At 34.7% G+C, this 12,925-nt stretch overlaps 1 protein-coding gene across 1 annotated transcript; it reads right to left on the bottom strand.

The window, feature by feature from the left end:
- Positions 1 to 79: 79 nt before the first annotated feature.
- LOC135079686 (uncharacterized) lies at positions 80 to 2,916 on the bottom strand. The gene is made up of 5 exons (XM_063974298.1): positions 2,191 to 2,916; positions 1,996 to 2,096; positions 1,519 to 1,838; positions 1,044 to 1,299; positions 80 to 892 (listed from the first exon to the last, which is right to left on the bottom strand). Exons 1-5 carry the CDS (start codon positions 2,848 to 2,850, stop codon positions 466 to 468), a joined length of 1,764 nt encoding a protein of 587 aa, XP_063830368.1. The 5' UTR covers positions 2,851 to 2,916; the 3' UTR covers positions 80 to 465.
- Between the last annotated feature and the right edge of the window lie 10,009 nt (positions 2,917 to 12,925).

Below are 12,925 nucleotides of genomic sequence, written 5' to 3'. Positions count from 1 at the left end.
TTTTGTAAGTAAACTAGCTGAATAAATGTTGTATAATATTCACATAACTATAATTTTGGTTCTGTAATAAAACTTAAAATACGAAATCAAGAATTTTATTTTATCCATATATCTAATGTATTATTAAATTCTATATTTATCACAGTCTTCATGCACATTTATTCCTAATTATTACAGTTTTAAACATAAAATTATTAACCGATCTTTATCGGTGGGAATTGATAAAAGCTTCAAAAAGTAATCATATTTCAACCACTGACATATAAAAAAGATTTGAGTGCATACTGTAAAACATCTCAATATAATACGACTTTTGCTTACAACTTATTTACAAAACAGTCTTAGAACTGTTTATTCTTCATTTCCCATATCACAATTTTCTAAATTCCTTTTTTATATGTCCATGATTCTAACATAAAATATCACCTTAGGGGCAGATTGCAATAACAATAAAAGCTATAAAAGTCAATCAGTTACCATCTCTGATCCAGCCTTCAGACTGGATAGTGTTGTCTCCTCTGTGACCTTCATACTTTTGGCACCAGTCAGAGCTAAATCTAATAATTTCTTTCGGAACTCCAAGTACGCTGCTTGACCACCAGCGAATAAATCTATTTCTGTGCCTATCTTATTTTTGACTTCCACATCTTTGCTCTCATTCATTTTTGCCATACAGTAATCAAAATATTCTATCACCAAATTGGTTTGTTTAACTATTGCCGAAGCATACTGATCGTAGTCTAAATTGGGGACTGGTATTGTGGTTTCTTCATTGAATCTCCAGTTTTTATCAAGCTTAGAAGTTACTCGTAATCTAGGTGTAGTAACGATCATTTTGGCATTCACCGTCCCGCAAAGGGAACCCATTATTTGTACTATCTGGTCTGGTTTTCTGGAAATATAACAATGGAAACATTATTAAGCAAAGTAATATTAATGTAAAATAAAATTCCTTTGGAGATAAAAAGGCATCATCAACACTGAATTATGTCTATCAAGTCAAAAAGACAACAAATTCAAAACAAAATAATGAAATAACTAACCTTACGAAAGCAGTTACAGAAAATATGTCACCGTGTATTTCTTCTTCTTTAAAAACGAGAATACAACCAATTGGGAGGTAAAGTGGTGGTTCCTTGTAAATTATTGTATTTTTGTCACACTGAACCGGGACCATTGACATATGGGTGGCAAAAGAGTCCGGGAACACTAAAGGAGGATCATCGGCTTCTCTGAGGTATCGGCAGACTAATTTGGTCTTATGGGCAACAGCTATCAGAGGGAGCATCACCATTTCATCTGTAAATTAGGACATTTATAATTTATAATTAATAAAAAATGTAATGTTCCTTGTGGCATGATATCTCAAACTTTAGAACATTAATAAATAACGCTAACAACATCCCTTACAGATACCTAATACTTTTAGTACAAGACTTTTTTAAATGTCTGTACAACTCATAGATTAAACAATGCATATAATATTAACTTTCTGTTTTAACAGAAGAAACTTCTTACCTATCACATCAGTTCCTAAAATATCCTTATACGAAAACAGTTCCTGAATCCGGACAACTTCGTCGAATGGCACCATGTATTCTTTACCCAACCGTCTATATGCAATGACACCATGAAACTGCACTGTGTTGTGCATGTTTTTAACAACTTCAAATATATCAATAACACCGACTACAGCAACATCATGATCGTTCAAAAGTGTGTTAGTTTTTCTCTCTTGCCAGAAAGGGGATGTATTAATTCTGTCGTACAGTTTTGTTGTGTATACTGTTGTTGGTTTGAGTGTACCATGTACCAGAATGTGGACATCTTCAATGGGCCTAAAATAAAGAATATTACAGTTATTTACACTTTATAGTAATATCAAATCAACAAACAGATTTTTAACAAAGATATTTCTAAACATAATTTTTATAAAAATAAATTACACAAAATTATAACTGCAGATTTTAGATTTTAGGATAACTAAATACTTACACTTGATCATTGCAGTAAGATACTATGAGTACAACTATTATTTGATTGTCACAAGGAGCTACATATGGTGTATGGGATTTAAGTATCAGGACATCATCCATCTGAAACAATAAAATGATTTACCTATAGTAAAATGTTCTGAAAAAGTTTTTCTTTAAATACAAAAAGTACTCTAAAAAGTATTAAATTGTTTACCTTATTAGTATTTGTATTGAAAACAGCCTCATTGCTGGGATAAATCTTTTGGTACGCTGAAAGAGCTGACACTTGCCGGAGACTTAAAAACTCTTTGAGGGTACTTTCGTTGCATTTAACACTGAACTTTGTTTGAGTCAATTTTCTCTTGAGCTCGTTTAAAATTGGAATGGAGTCGTCAGCGTTTATACCATTCAGGAGTAAGGCCTTATCACCTAAGTTTTCAAAATTGTCATCGAATACCATCGGGACAGCGTCATCTTTACAAATTACTTTCAAACAAGCTCGGCCCCTACAAACATTGTCATCTAGGCTGTATGTGGCTACGTTTAGTATGCGGCGGTGAATGGAAAGTCTTTCTTTCCTAGATACTAGCGTCAACTCGTCTCCTGCCACCAAAAAGTAAAACATCTCACAGTTACTGTTCCTGAGGATTTTTATCGCAGTTGGCTGGTAGCGGCCGTGTACGAGCAAAGCGTTGGCTAATTCTCGTTTGTAGTACTCCCTTATTTCTCCATCTTTCGTGACAATGGTCACATCGATGTGTTTCTGATCCCGCGGGTGGTTGTCGTAGAAAACGAAGCACGCAATGCTGTTGAGCATAGGCGTCGGCACTAACTTTATTACCTCCTGCTTCACGACTTCTGGTAAGGGTATCATTTTGTTAACTTGGAATTAACCTCTCACACAGCGAATATTAAGCTTCGTAAAAATAAATACCACGATGATACACTAGTATTATATTATCTGTGACATAACCGATGAAAACGTCTTTGTTGTTTTGCGTGGGTGCGTTGCTTTTAAATTGACAGTGACAGGTGACAGTTATACATCCTAGTGGTGGTGTAGGCAGGCACATAATATCGATTCGATAATGAGGATCATTTCGATTTTTAGCTGTGAATGCAGATTTATAGGGCTAAGAAATCCTTAATACACAGTGCAAAAATTTTTGTTCTACGACAAAAATTGACGAAGTTATGGCCAAATTACTAAAAAAGTTCACTGACCGCCCGGCGCGGGGATGTACACTTAATAATACCTACCTGTTATTTAGTTTTTCTGAGTTAAACCTACGCACTTACCTATCTATTCGCCGTTCCCATGGGCGGGCCAGCTGCTGCAGGAAAGGACAGCCGCTCCGTGCTGGAAATCTATTTAATCTTAGCCTAGAAGCTGGGTATGACTACCCCGCCCCTCTCCTCTCCCCAGGTCATAAGCTGGGCATGACTTCCCCCTCGGCCCGAAACTGGGTATGACTTGACCCCTCCCCCTCCCCCCAGGCCAGAAGCTAGGTAAGGCTTGCCCCTACCCCCAGGCCATAAGCATAAGCTGGATATGACTCCCCTTCGGCCAGAAGCTGGGTATGACACCCCCCCCCCCCATGCCAGAAATGCCAGAAACTGGGTATGACTTGACCCCCCCCCCCTCCCCCAGGCCATAAGCTGGGTAAGGCTAGCCCCTCCCCCCAGCCCTAGAAACTGGTTATGACTTGACCCCCCCCCCCCCCTCCCCCAGGCCATAAGCTGGGTAAGGCTAGCCCCTCCCCCCAGCCCTAGAAACTGGTTATGACTTGACCCCCCCCCCCCTCTCCCCAAGCCAGAAGCTGGGTAAGGCTTGCCCCTCCCCCAGGCTATAAGCTGGGTATGACTTATCCCCCCCCCCCCCAGGCCAGAAACTGGGTATTAGCATCATATTATGTATTATTATGTTCAATACAAACAATCATTAAGTTACACTCACCCCAACCGCGTCTCCGCATTGCATCGAATCCTATGAAAATGTGGTTTTTGGACATAGCAATACTTATTTTTCCCATTTTTTATTTATAAAAATTACTGGTCGATAGGTTACTTTATTTTGAAGAATAAATGTTATTAAAAGTTTTTTTCTAAAACTGATAGTTTAGCCGGAAAAAAATATTTTCCATCCCATTAGTACGCCGGCTGCGCTCGATTCGGATATAATGACGTCACGCGGCCTTGCGTACGTTGACTTTTAGCGGCAAAAACGGCCTATGTTAATTACTTAATATCTTCGTAAGTAATGGTCCGATTTGGATAATTCAAAAAGATATATCTTTCTTATGTCTTAAAGATTAACGTAGATACTAGTTTTATTGAATTTTCTACAACAGTACTGATCCTCATTATGATTTTAATTTTTTCGATAGTGTCCTTAACTTTGTTTACTGATAAATATTAAATTATTACTGCCAAATAAATCAATTAAATTTTATGATAAGTCAACATACTAATTGTACCTGCACCAGTACATACGGTGAGTAAGTATACGATAAGATGGTGATGTAAGTAGGTATTTATTTAAATTATATAAGATACAAAAAGTACTTTTTGTAACTTGAGTTTAAAGTTGTAAGCAAATTATAACAATAATTTAAAAAATATTGCCAATAATATTCAAAGTACAGAATATCTTTTATGTAGTGGCTTCTGCACTAAGCCTAACTTCTTATGTCGAGTAATCGTTATTTTATGAAATTCACTAAAAAGTAACAATTCGATTAGGATGGTGACCTGAATCTTTATATCGATAGTGTCAGAATAGAATAGGCGCTACTGTACAACACTATAAGATACAGCTGTTTGTCATGATGACACTGTCAGCACAACTGTTACAGTTGAACTGTCAGTGCCAAACAAACAAAGGTTCTATGAGGCAAAGGAATCAATCAATACAGTGTGAGTCACGTTAAAGTGTAATATGAAAATAGATGAAACTAGACCTATTTTTATCGACAAAAAAGAGGTCAAAAAATTTTTGAGATTTTTTTTAAATTTTTTATAGAAATTTTTTTCTTCCAATTACTTATTGTAAAGAAAACGTAATAACTTTTAAACTAAGCGGTATATCCTGATAAAATAAAAACAGTAATAATGCTAAATAACAGGCGATACTAAAAAAATACATAAAATACACAAAAAATGGCAACAAATAATAAAAAATGATAACTTTTGAAAAAAATCTGCTTTAAAATTCGTGTTTTTTTGGTTATTTGATAAATTTCTCCAAAAAAATGCCCCTATAACAGGTGGTTTTTATTACTTTGTATTATTCTCTATCGTATTATCTTTGTAAAACCAAAAATCGCATGTCTCTATCCCTATCACAACATTTGCTATGATCGTTTTTTGGCAAAATTTCATTCTGCATATATTAAAGTGGGGTCCCGTTGCAGTTGGCATGTTGTTGGTGAATGGGTGGCACTGCTCAGTTTACTCTTGTTTTTTTTTCTTCTTCCATTATTATGTGACACTGTCATGAGTCTATGTAATTTCCTGTATTTGTGTGATGTCCATTGTAATAAATGTATCTTTCTTTCTATCAATGATGTTTTCAGTTACAGTACACTTAGTACAATTAGTTTTCCGCAACATTCCTGGACAGGATACCTATACTAAATAAACGTCATGCGATCGATATTATGCAGAATATTTTCAGTATTGCAGAAATTCTGCCATATGCATAGTATGCCAAGTGGAATGGTACCAAATAATCGTGGTACTAATAAAAGTTATTCTAATCGTTATGCAGAATATTTAATATTTCAAACTAAATTCTGCCATCTGCATAGAATGCCAAGTGTAATGGTACCAAATAATCGTGCTACTAATTACGTTATGCTAATCGATATTATTCAGAATGATATTTTGCCAAAAGAAATTCTGCTAGTTCAAAAGTATGCCATTGTAAATCTAAATATTATGTAAAAGGAGAAACTGACTGACTGACTGACTGACTGACATATCAACGCACAGCCTAAACGGCTAAACGTAGGCACTTGAAATTTGGAAGGAACGTAGCTTAAGTACCGTAGAGGTGCACTAAGAAAGGAATTCCCGAAATTCCCACGGGAACGGGAATTAGCGGGAAAATCCTTTTGTATGAAAAATCTAAACCGCTTAAGTTAGACGCTTCTGTTAGAATCTACCACTAGTTAGCGGGAAAAAAAGTGGTATGCTTTTTTTTTGGTAGCGAGTAGAACTGAGTAGTATGTATCACTTCAACTAAATAAATAAACGTTATTTTATTACATACTTGTCATTAAAATTTACTAATATTTCAAATACAAATTTTGAAAAAAATGTACTTGGAACGTTTTTGCAAAATAAGGTAAAAACTAATTTCATACAAAAAGCCTTTTTGCAAAAACGTTCCAAGTACATTTTTTTCAAAATTTGTATGAGAAATATTAGTCAATTTAATGACAAGTATGTAATAAAATAACGTTTATTTATTTAGCTGAAGTGATACTATTTGTAGATAGCTACAAATAGGCTTAAAATATAATTTTTGAGTTTGTTCTGAAAACGCGACTCTTATTAATAATACCACAGTTATTACTTATACCTAAGTAGGTACCTACATAACATTTTACTCGTCAACCAGTAAGTAACTACCTACAAATAGATACTTACCTACCTTAATGTAGCCAACTACTTACCTACCTTGTAGCCAACTACTTACCTAAAACAGCTTGTTTAACAAGTCGGAAGAAGCATCTCAGTTTAACACAGATTGGTCACAAATTGGCCACGCGTGTGGCGACTTGGTGTTCAATTATTGGCTTAGTACCTACCACACGGCGTTTTAGTCCTTATTCTATGTAACATAAAGAATGCTTATCCATCCACCTTCCGCATGATGGGATAAAATCTAGGTGATGCAGTTTGCTACATTGCACCAGTATAAGAACGAATAAGCTTAAAAGGAACACTTAGGTTATTATTTTGAAAAAAAAAAAACAACTATATTTTAGAAAACGATAGGACCTATATAAAGCTAAACACTGGTGTTAGGTAACTAAGTAGATGCGTTATTTTGAAAAAAAAAAACAAAAAAAAAACAAAATGTCGCTGACTGTTCTGTGCCCCGAGCACGAATAACCGTCGTACGTGTTCCTTGAACGACTACCGTCGCGTCGCTTTCGCGTCGTAGGGCTGTGTTTCCTAATTTTCACAAACAACTACGGAACCCTAAAAACAAGTTAACGAGAAAGATATTTATGTACATACTCGTGCTCGGGGGTACTTGTTCTCAACTTTTTATCACTTCATAAATTTATTTTTTAGGGAACCGAATGATTTTTTATTAAGTAATCTTAATGTTGAGCGGGTTCTATGCGTTCCTGTGCTTCTAAACTTATTTCTTATTCTTGTATCACATTGCAAGAGAAGATTACGATTGACATGTCCTATTCATTTATTCAAGTAGGTAAGGTACCTACTTGGTTAGTCTTAAAAAAATTCTTAATAGGTACTTAGGCCTGATCATCCCTTACCATCAGGTGAGAGATACAGGCCAAGAGCTTCCTCGTTGTGGATAAAAAAAAACCGACTCCAAAAAACCTACACTAAAACGTAGAAAAATAATTACTAATTACCTACTTATTTATTAGGACGAATTATTATTAATATTTATGTAGGTATACCATGATTGATACTTCTGGAGTCGGTGCCAAGATTATGAAACATGTAAAGTTTGCCTGCACCGACTCCAAAAGTATCAATCATGGTATACCTACATAAATATTAATAATAATTCGTCCTAATAAATAAGTAGGTAATTAGTAATTATTTTTCTACGTTTTAGTGTAGGTAGGTTTTTTGGAGTCGGTTTTATTTTTTTTTATAAAATTTTACTTATTTCTTGCTTTTTAGTTAACTAATTATTACCTTGATGTTACCACTGAAGGTAGGCAGTACACTGAGACCAAAAAAAATTGGTTCATAATCGGCGGAGATAATGCGTATAAAAAAGTTCATCCCCAATTTTCCACCCTTGGGGGTGAAATATTTTCTTCAAATTCGCATGAAACCACCCTTTTGATAATACCTATTCAACAAAAAAATAATCCTTCAAATTGGTTTATAATCGGCGGAGATATTGCGTATAAAAAAGTTCATCCCCAATTTTCCACCCTTGGGGGTTGTTTTTTTATTATTAAATTTAAATGGGACCACCCTTGAGATATTACCTATACGCCGAAAAAAGATTTGTTCAAATCGGTTCATAATTGGCGGAGTTATCGCGTAACAAACATAGAAAAAAAAAAAGAAAAAAAAAAACATACGGGTCGAATTGAGAACCTCCTCCTTTTTTGAAGTCGGTTGAAAAGATATGTATGTTGACGTACCTACAGTAAAAGATTCTGTTTTTGGATGTCATGGGTTTTTTTATACTTCTTTCAAGTAACTCACCCTTTGCCCAGTGTTTTGCAAATCTCCATGCATGTAATTACATATTTAAATCCACATCCACACAGCGAGCGCGATCACACAATTTGCATTTAAATTTAAATTTAAATTAAGCAAAAGGTAATAAAGCGTCTGCGTGGATTATGTGGACCCATCGCATGTCATTTTCAGGTTTTTTCAAAAAGAAAGGTACCTACAGTAATTAATATTTATGAAACGATATGCGAAGCTTGCTGGTTGAGTTGCTGATATTAATTATATTTTTAGTCTTTTTACTGTTTATACTAGAATCACAAACAGCAGCAAATCGAACGCACAGCGTTGAATAGAGCTCAACTCTGTGATCAGTTCGTGTGTTACTCTGTGCGTCCACGCGCACTGTGAGACCTCATAGTAATGTTTGTGAATACGGGCGTAAGAGTTAGATACTCTCGAAGAAAACTGAACCACGTCGTGCATTCGATTCTGGCACCGCCACAAAACGATTTGGAGATATCATGTCGACTTTTTAGCTCTTTTTCGTTAAGACTTAAGGTTGATCTCTTGAATTCAGCAAATAACTTCTTGACTGACACGGACCACCTTAATTATAAATAGAGTTTTGCTACCAATATTTTTCAAACACTGTACCTACTTAAGTCGGATTTGCGCACGACTTTTATTAGGGGTTGGTTTACTTAGGTACCCTACCCTACTTTCGGAGACCAATCAGAAATAATAATCTTCTATAATTTTTTGCATTATATGTGTACCTAAACTATGAAAATTTCAAGTGTTCATGACATACCTACATGCGTCCACCGACAGACCAAAGGTTGGAGACAATATTAATAGGATCCCGTACAGAACCCTAAACACATAATAATATACCATGGAAAAATTTTATAAAAGTTAAGATAGTTACATCGTGCTTTGTAATGAATAAACATATTGAAAATTACACACTGCTATTTTACACTCTACTAAAAATAAGCGGATACCTACTTAGTTATTTGCATACTTTATTTCTTATTTTAGATAATTATTCAAAAGCATTATGAATAATGAAACTTAAACAACCGCTTGTGAGGCTTAGTGTGTAGGCAGAGTAATCTATTTTCAATATATTAAAATCAGACAGGTCTATATTTATCATAATTCTATTCTAAACCAACAAAAATAAATGAACATCCATCATGATCATGAATATTTTAAGCTACTTTACTCCCATGAATTGACATTATAGATTTTTCATACAGAATTAGCTTTTAATCTTGAAAGAATCAAGCTTTTTATAACGCTTTAAGCTTTAACGCTTAGGCTGGCTTTTCTATTGAAAGGTAAGAGTGCAGATTATTATGTAAGTAGGTATTAAAATAGCTAATGTCTCTATTTAATGTCCAAAACTAATTTATACCTACTATCTATTTAAATACAGTTTTGAAAGAAAAGAAAGAAAGAAAGAAAAAATATTTATTTGGTATTTATTTATTTCTCCAAATAATGTATGATTCATTGCAGATGGTTCTTAAAAAGGCGTTTTGGTAGCTCTTTTCTTGTTCATTGAAAAAGCTTAAAAAAGCGCATTTTTTATTCGAATGAAATCGATTCAATAGTCGAACGAATAATAAAAATACATATGGCTAACCAGACGAAAGGAATATAATCGAGGAAACTGTGTCTGTCTACCGTATGTGCATAAATATTTATTTATAAGCGACTTTAGAGTAGGCGCACACCGTTGATTTTAAGTTGGCCGATAGTTGTGCCCGATTATAAATTGTATGAAGAATCGGCCAAATCGAATCGGCGTAGTGTGCGCACTCCCATACATGCCCATACTGATCAACTGCCCGACTAAACTATCGGCCGACGAAAAATCAACGGTGTGCGCCTACTCTTAATCGTCGTTGACGAGTCACTAAAACCATTTTGGCTAGTACATCTTGCGTGACGTTTTACTTGGCAAGTAGGAAACTAGGCAAATTGCTGGTGCTAAAGAAATAGATGTTCTAATTAAACGAATTTCTGAAATGCGACTATACGCTACTCTAGAATAAGTAGAGACTCTAAATTTATCTTAATTTCATACGTTAACTGCTAACTTCACAAAATACTGTTCTTGTGGCACATCCTTGTTGATCTAAATGTTTGGTCGTCCTATTTGGAAATAACACGATAACGGTTACAGTCATCATGACCTTGTTTGCACCATCTTACTTTATAACAAACCTCAAAAGTCTGTCAACATACCGATTATGGTTATAGTTACGGTTAGGTACTCAGCCTTGTTGTTCGATAATGTAACGTTCTCTCAACTGAAAAAAAAATACGGAACATACCTAGATTATGTAATACTCAGGGGCCAAGATCAATTCTATATTTGACTCGTGGACCTCCAGTCGTATTAAAATAGTTACAACAAACGACTCACTTCCTCAGGGGGGACTCTGAAGACGATGTCCGTGTTTGAAATAGGCGTCCCTCTTACACATGCAAAGAAGAACATATGAATGATGGAGATAGGTGGTTTAAGATACGGAAACCAAGTTGCAGGGTAGGACACCATCTCTACTATGTCAGCAAATAAGCTAGACAACTCTGACCTCACTGCGAAAGGCGCTCTACATTTATGCAACACTAAAGCAAGCCAAAGCTAACGTATTCAAATAAAAGTATTGGAACAGAAACATTGGAAATCTATTTCGGATTCTTGAAGCTAGAGGTGAGGAACAATCAATAACTTGCAAATGTCGATGTCGTCTACAAGAAGTCAAAATTACTTAGGAAAATCTTTTCTTTAAAACAAAGTTATGAAAGCTGAATGAACCCTTTCTGGACACTGATGCGTCAATATGTCATCCCTCATAATTAAATTATTATAGTTAATTTTATAAACTTTTAGTGTAGTTATTTTCATAAAACTTTTTCAGGTAAACCGAAAATACCTAAGCTATTATATGATTTTCTACATTATTGTAAGTGTTCGAGAACTTTAAATACTCAAAGTTTTTCTATTCGTAGGCGAAGGTTACTTATTAGTTAACAGTCAATTTTGGTACCTACAGTTAGCTAAGAATAGACTAAAGTATGACAGAGCCATGTAAATAATACTGTAATACTACACAATACAATTAACCTATTGTGTCCGAGGCTACAGGATACACGAATTAGTCAACTGTGTTACCCACACGAATGTGAGATTCGATCACAACAACAGATTACTTAGATAACGCAGGTATACAGAAAAATAACACCGGTTCCGAAAAATACTGATAACTAGTACAAAAAATCGTTATTGGTAGTCGTAGATAAAACATGTCTAAAAACTATCTGTACCTTCATTTTAAGCCAGAAATCATAGTTCGATGTCAATTAGGTAACAGATTTTTGTTGCTTTGAAATCAATTAGCAAAATCAAATGAGTTTTTTAACAACTGTAATTGTTACTGTAAAAGCTCGAATTGCAGTAAATCCTAAGATATTCCAGTAAAACCTAAGATCTACCAATTCCTAATGGTAAATGTCCCAAAAGGTTTGCGGTTCGAACTCTTACCACCATTTCGTTGAATCTTAGTATTTACATTAATGGCACGGTAAATGTTGAAAAACAAAACAAGCATTTTTGACAGGTAACAATCGGTCTTATCTACGCATTACACGAGCGCAGCCTTTTTGTATTGTTAATTTTTTTTTATCCACAACGAGGAAGCTCTTGGCCTGTATCTCACCTGATGGTAATGTGCGAACAATTTAAGAACTAAAAAGAAAGACCACGGCATCACTTTTCATTTCAATACAATTAAACAAACCATGATGTCACTGCCTTGTTTTTTCTTTAGCAACGTAAGATCATTTCATATAAAATACTAGCTTTTGCCCGCGGCTTCACCCGCGTGAAATTTAATTTGTCACAGATCGCCATAAATTATTATAGCCTATATGTTATTCTGGGTTATAAACAATAATACTGTAAAGTTTCATCAAAATCAGTTCAGTAGTTTTTGCTTGAAAAAGTAACAAACATCCACACAAACTTTCGCGTTTATAATATTAGTAGGATGCTTGCAGTACAAAATTTCAGTGTCCTAGATAGGCTAGATATGATATTTACAGGTATGCGCTACTATCAATGCTGGGTTATTATAATTCTGATTTTTTCCACTTCACATTTCGTCCATGCCATGGACGAAATAACAAAAATGATAATACCTACCATGGACTCCATGGTATAATCTTACTAATTAAAAGTTCTGTAGGTAAACTTTTACGAAAACAACATCGTTGGTAATGAGTCAGAAGAATAAAAAAAGGAAACAGTAAAAATGTGAACACCAAAACACAAGAAAAAGAAATTATTGCAAATAATTTAAATAAGTTGGTATTACTTTGTACTTATTACTATCATATTGATACTGATACCTTTATAATACTATGTACCTGTTTTGTCTAATAGTTGATTAAAGTTAGTAATTAAGAATTACTCATTGTTTTATTCCTAAAACCAACATCTACCAGCTGACAGAGGTAAAACCTGG

Source organism: Ostrinia nubilalis, chromosome 17, assembly GCF_963855985.1.
Source record: "Ostrinia nubilalis chromosome 17, ilOstNubi1.1, whole genome shotgun sequence".
Taxonomy (NCBI): Eukaryota; Metazoa; Arthropoda; class Insecta; order Lepidoptera; family Crambidae; genus Ostrinia; species Ostrinia nubilalis.
The sequence above is the reverse complement of the archived record's forward strand: the minus strand, read 5'-3'. Positions and strand labels throughout refer to the sequence as shown.